This window comes from Morone saxatilis, unplaced genomic scaffold, assembly GCF_004916995.1.
Source record: "Morone saxatilis isolate NCDOM2014 unplaced genomic scaffold, NCSU_SB_2.0 Contig16, whole genome shotgun sequence".
Classification (NCBI taxonomy): Eukaryota; Metazoa; Chordata; class Actinopteri; family Moronidae; genus Morone; species Morone saxatilis.
The window spans coordinates 10,065,639-10,072,219 of record NW_023339718.1 but is presented as its reverse complement, the minus strand read 5'-3'; the positions used below and the strand labels follow the sequence as shown (position 1 = coordinate 10,072,219).

The window sequence follows — 6,581 nt, the reverse complement described above, 5'->3', positions numbered from 1 at the left end:
GATGATGGGACATAAGAAAGAAATATATATATATATATATATATATATATATATATATAGCTTATATATATATATATATATAGCTTATATATGTGTGTGTAAGCTATATATATTTTAGTAAATGAAAATATGATTGATAAAATCTGTATATTGGGTACATTTAGCAGTAATGAATGATATCAGCTGTATTTAATTCACTATCACATAATACTATGGTACTTTGTATATTACTGTATTTAAAAACACTTGTGTTTTCACTTTTAGTTCATCCCTTTTTGCTTCCTCTCGCTTTTCTCTGAGTTGGACCCTGTCCAGAAACAAGCCCCGACAGTCTCTCAGAGAGACTCCTGGATTTGAGGTTGGGGTTAACCAAATGTGGTAGCCACGGCTGGAGTTCCCCACCCTGCATCACCAAACAGCAGACAAACAGAGCAGCAGCATTACTGCAGATAACATGTTAACACGCGATTTTAGTTTAAGATGCAATCATTGCTTCAAGCTTGTGGTGGTGTGAAGCTGCAGTAAGCGCAAAAGTTGTTGTATACAACTTTAAAATGAGCGAATGCTTGCGTCTTTAAAACAAACATATTAGTGTACTGTACTGTAGTATAGAGTGCGTGAGAATGAATAGCTGACAGTCGGCATCTCTGCCACATTTATCTGTTTATCATAAGTGCAATCTTAAATATACCTCAAAACAGACAATTTCAAAAGTCTGTCATAACCTTTCTAAAAATGACAAACAAAAAAATATTTTTTTTCTTGCATCCATCTGGAGTATAATCATCTTTGGATTGGCTTATTTAAGAAAATTAGAGGCACAAGTTCAAGGCGAGTGGACAGCAAGTTCAGCTGCCTTTGACTTAGTACCTCTAGATTTCCTGTAACCTGGATGATTTGATATCGCTCATGCACTTTGGAGGAAAGCCACAAACTCAATACATAATAAAACACAAATTTAGACATCATAGCCAAAAAGGGAAACTCTTGTCTTGGGCTTGTTTCTGGTCAGGATCCTTGATTGACAGTTACTGTGTAGCAAATTCTGTTAGCAGGAAATGATCCACACATATGGACAGCAGAATACATAGAGCGTTCCCTAGGAAACGATATAAAGACAACAAACTGTACTGGCAAACACGTACAGCCAAGGCTCACAAGAGGAGAGTGGGATCACGCCTTTGCCTCCCCTCTCTCATTATCTGTTTTCCATTCTGTTCGTACGGATGATCACCCGCGGCTTCTTCCATCATTTTATGTTTACGTCCTCTCTGCCTTTTGTAATCAGTTTAGCTTCTCTCTGTGTTTACTCTTACTAAAGAGTCTTGTCTCTAACACACTCTCTCCTTTTCCTAACTCTACCTTCTCCCACTCTTTTTTAATCAGTTTAGCTTCCCTCTCTTTATGATTCTGTTCCATTCCTATAGAGGTTTTCAAGGTCAGTACCTGTGTTGCTTCTTTTTTTCTTTTCTCTGCTTCTCTTTGTTCGGTATAAAGCAACAGCAAGAGAACAACTAGTGTTACACTGGACATGGTCTTCTTTTTTTTTTTTTTTAGGCGTGTATGTTTTGTTTGTTCCTGATAGACTTTGTGTTATAAGTTGGGTTATCTCTCCTTCAGTCACAAACGACACTGCTGCGTTGCTCAAATAAACACACGAAGATACACACATAGTTCCAGCACCAGCTTGAGCACTTCTTGTTCAGTTACCATGTCGGCATGATTAACCTGGTATTTAACTGGTGCTCAATCACCATGGTGACAACTTTTCTTTTGCTCGCATCTAATTTGTTCATTGCCCTTGCTGCAGTATCAACCGTAGAGAATTAACATGTAATTGTCTCCAGAGTTCTGCCACTGTCACAGTAACCACGTTACTTGGTCAGTGTTCCGTTGTCATGGAGGCGAAGTTACTGTCATGGCGACCCATCTCTTCCAGCACAGCGGCCAGTTCATTTAGGTCTCCGTCAGGGAAATGCTGGGCCTCCCAGAGATCCAGGATCACACCTGTTGGACTGGACTTGGTGGCAAAGTAGTTCAGGTACCTGAAACAATGATGAGGGACAAAAGATATGGTCGATATTTTATGACAGAAAAGGTTTCTTAGACATGCAATGTTTTGGTTTTTATGTTTCAGACGCCAAAACATAGAAACACACAAGACATGTTATATAATGAAATAATAAACAGTTACATCTTAGATATTAATTTTCTAAACAGCCTATTTGGAAAGTTTTAAATAACCTCAAGTGATGACATAATCACTTGAAAAAAGTTAAACTGGAAAGAAGAAATTGATGCAGTGTAGTGTCTCGGTCGTGTCTGAAAAGTATTCCGAAAAGACAGAAAGGTCAATCATTCTGCTTTCTCATTTTGCAAAGGTGACAAATGATTTCCTTTTATTTATTATTAATGCTTTATAAGTTAACTGCAATTAATAGTTACATGGTGTGACTGCTCTTTTGAGAACTCTGACTTTCTATATAAACTAAAATCTTCTTTAAACATATTGAAAGGACCTGGTATGTGACAGCAAAGGCACACAGAATAATAACTATAAAGAAACATCCTTGATTGAGTCCTGAATGATATACAATGCAATGAGTGAAGGACAAGATGAAAAGAGGTGAATCCTTTTTATAAAAATGTATATTCAATTAAAACTATTTTAACCAAATAAGAAAAATAAATGCTTTTAGGAATTGCGAGCACCGAATTGTGCGAACAAGTCCACAGGGAGAACAGTTTTCATAGTACTGTAAGAGTCAAGTGCACAATGGTTGCAGAGGAAAAGTCTGACAGTGAGCCATCTGTGACAAAGATCTCAATGCTGCTTTAGTGGAAAAGCCATCAGATTCGAGTCCCATGGGGATAAAAATTAGACTTTCTGTTCCTCTGTAAATCCTGTGATTGTACTGTTAGCACACTGTGGTACTGTTTAAACACAACCAGAGACATGTACATCGCTCCTCTGCATATTTCTGTCTGTCTCACATCTAATAAAGTTATTTCCATTACTTTCTGTATTTCTCACTCTCCGTCTCAGCCTCCATCTGGCTGTAGTATGTGATTAGGGGTGTCTCGCTGTTACATGAATTCAATAGCCGAGATCCACCTTTTGTTGTTGTCTCAGTATAATAGATCAAAACTTTAATAATAGTTTGGGTTCCTGGAAGTAGGCACCAGATTCCTTTGACAAAGGCAGTAATTTTACTTCACAGAACACTGGTCCACCGCCGCCTCGATCGGTTAGTTTGTATGTGCTATTCAGTGATTTTGGTGTTTAACACAGTTAGGATCTGAACTAACATTGGTTGCTGTGGATCGAGGCAGCAGCAGACCAGCATCTGTTATGTTCAGCGGGGTAAAATTACTGTTTTTGTCAAAGGGGTCTGGTGGCTTTGGATAACAGCCTCAGTTTTTTTATTTTTATTTTTTTAGGTAGGTGCTTCGGTGCTGGGACTCCTGTCTGCTTCTCCAAATTGGGGAGGCTTTCAGACTCCCATGTAAGTACTATGCTGACTATGGATAAGTACCACATACTCCACTTAAATAAACCTGAACTATCCCTTAACAACTATATTTTTGTTTGCTTTTGTAAAGTGTACAGACCTCGGGTTTTACTGTTTATATATACATGAACATGAAAGTTATATGAGGAGAAATGGCTGTGACGGCAAAGCATGAGTCATACTTTAAAGTCAAACAGACATGACTTGGCAGTTCCAGGGCCAGAGAGGATAAAAAGTGGTATTTTTCTTTTTTAGAGAATTTTATCATTCTCCTTTTGAAAAGTGGCTTTTAGTGGAAATGTGGAAGTAAACAACAATTTGGCTAGCTGTCCATTTTGTACCCACAAATCAGGAATATTTGGTGCCCACATTAACAAACTACATGATGAGCTGGCTGCCTATTGGGACAACGAGGTGCACTTGTGCCCAATTATCCTCTCAATAGCTGCTTGCTGCTCTGGTAGCCGCCGGTAAATGAACCTCCGGACTGAATCATCAACTCACACATCTGCGGATTGAGATACTTGCTACAGTCATATACAGTATTTACTATAAGTGCTTGGGAGTCCAGCAGTACTGCATTTTACTCAAACTCTGCAATAATCAAATGAGTTGACATCAAGTGACAAATTTTCTTGTACACAGTTTAGAACTGTAAAAGGCCACTAGTCACATACATTTAACATCATTAGTTGTCAGTGTGATTATGCCTCTTGGGTATTTGTATGTGCTATTGTATCTTTGAGTGCTAAGGAGATAAAATAAGTAATAGAGTAAAAACAAGAACAAGACTCATCTCAGTCACAGGTCACAAAGAAACTAACTCATTTTCTTCTTCTGTTGTTAAAGAGGTGAGGCAGGCAACCTTGATGAGCTGCTATCCGATTTGAGAAGAGTTGTTATTCTGACTAAACGATGTTCCAAACCAAGCAAAACGCCTTAGGAAAGCATACAGGGAATAAATGATTTTAAAAAATGTGTGCGTGTGTGTCACCTGTCAAGGTTGAGTTTGTGGGCCAGCATCCTCCAGTCATTGCCTCTGGTCTGTGGTGCATCTAGACTGCCGCACAGCTTCTGTCTGATGGATAAAGGAATGCGGAAGGCATTGGGCCCCACTAAGGTTGTGATATTACTGGCAGGGTCCATCAGGGATGTGTCTATGCACTGGACCTCCTGGAGAGACAGAAAGAAAAAGTTATTAAAAGAGTTATTTTAGCTATTTGAAAAGTTGAATTCATAGAGAAATTAAATTCCATATGCATATTGTTGTGCACAGTATAACTTCTGCAGTAGAAACATGGGTGAACAGGTGGACAATATACTAGGAAGCCTTAAAAGTCAAATGTGGATCATAATGTGCATCCATGTGGCAACGCTGGCAAAGTTAAATCCATCATATTTCTATTATAAATACCTCACTATCTTAGTCTTTTTTTGGAGATTCTCCTTGTCTCGCTGCTGCTTGCCTTCGGTGTGACCAATTACTGATATGTCTCCTAATTAATACAAAAAGGAGTGAACCAAACACAAAGATCTGCTACCATGCACTGTCTCTCTCTCCCCTCTCGCTGTTGATCTCTGTCTTTTTCTAAACCTTCATCCCATTAATCTGCCACTCCTAGGCTGAAAGGAGGCAGCGGTCTAATGAATGTGACTTGGCAGAGGGAAACAACAACTGCCACTGTTGATGTGAATGATTACTATTTACTGCGTCTACTTAGCCCCAATTTACAGCAGAAAGCTCTCTGCTGCTGGAGATTGAATGATTGATGCAAAGGGACATCTCTGTAAAATAATAAATACTTTAAACCTAAATGCTTTATTTTCCATTGTTCAGGACACTGAGGGTCAACAGCATTTTATTTAATGCATACACAAAGAGATTAAAAGGATATTGCTTTAGCTGTTCAGCTCTAATTACCATACTTGCTAAACATCCCATGTGATCATAGTAATTATTTTTGTAAGACTAGATATGGCCTATTTAAAATGGATTACAACTGATCATTTAACAAAATATTTAATTTTGTGACAAATCTACCATTGCCCAAATAGAAGTGTTAATTTTTACTGTGTACATGTTGCACAACAGACCACAGCTCTGCCTTTTTGTTTTGCTTATATTTGGCAGAAAGCATAATGAAGTAAGTAGAGAATCACATTAGGAAGTGCAGGAGAAATGCAGGATGGGACATTTCTACTATGCTTTCTTTCACTGTGTGATTTTGAACCTCTGACAGTTTAATAGCTGCATGAGAAAAGACACCAAGACAAAGGATCACAACTTCTTTTCCTGGATCTACACTTTACGGCCAGGATATGAGAATTCATAAGTGACTCATTGGTTTGTTCACACAGTTGTCTGTCCCTATTAGAGTTGGTGGCAAACAATGAGAGAAAATGAACTTACTAATCACAACTGTTGCATTTGAATTTAGCACTCTGATGTATTCTGGCCACTTCCTAAAAGATTGTTTGAAAACATCATTGTCAGCTTTGGGTTGGACGATGTTATTAGCCAATATTAACTAATCACAGATATATCAAAGACATATTGGTATGCGTACATAAGTTGGCCGATAAGCAACACAGAAATGCAGAAAATATGTTTTTCTGTGTCTCTATACATAGTTGTCCCACCTATGAGCACTAACAAGTTTATTTTTCAACTGTAACAATTCTTCTCAATTCTTACGTAAGGTAGAGTTTCTATTTTGAGTGTAGGAAATATGCTCAGATAAGAGGTAGAGAAAGATGACAATGACTAATCACTTTAGTGTTAAAATGTTCCGTGCATTAAAGGGTAACTTTGTTATTTTTCAACCTGGACATTTTTTTTTCTCCATGTGTTTGTGTCAAAGTGACTAATGGGGACAACAAGTCTTGAATTTGGTCCAGTATTGAGTGAGAGTGCAGCAGCCTGCAGCCACGGAACAGGCTACAATGTAATCATTATGGAAATGTGTACTGTTAAAATACATCCATTAAAAGAGGGAAAAAATGGGTGGAACACTGGCGGTGTTCCTGTGGGTGCCATTGCCCTATGCCCACAGAGGGAATTTCACAGAC

General features: G+C 38.3%; 1 protein-coding gene across 2 annotated transcripts in view; it reads right to left on the bottom strand.

Moving 5' to 3' along the window:
* Positions 1-71: 71 nt before the first annotated feature.
* Positions 72-6,581, bottom strand: part of si:ch73-72b7.1 (netrin receptor UNC5C) — a 184,830-nt gene continuing 178,320 nt past the window's right edge. For both annotated transcript variants that reach the window (XM_035658423.1, XM_035658422.1), the window contains 2 exons: positions 4,507-4,685; positions 72-2,045 (listed from right to left, as the gene is read on the bottom strand). In XM_035658423.1, the coding sequence (XP_035514316.1) occupies positions 1,883-2,045; positions 4,507-4,685 (342 nt within the window). In that variant the 3' untranslated portion in view covers positions 72-1,882. The remainder of the gene's footprint in view (positions 2,046-4,506; positions 4,686-6,581) is intronic.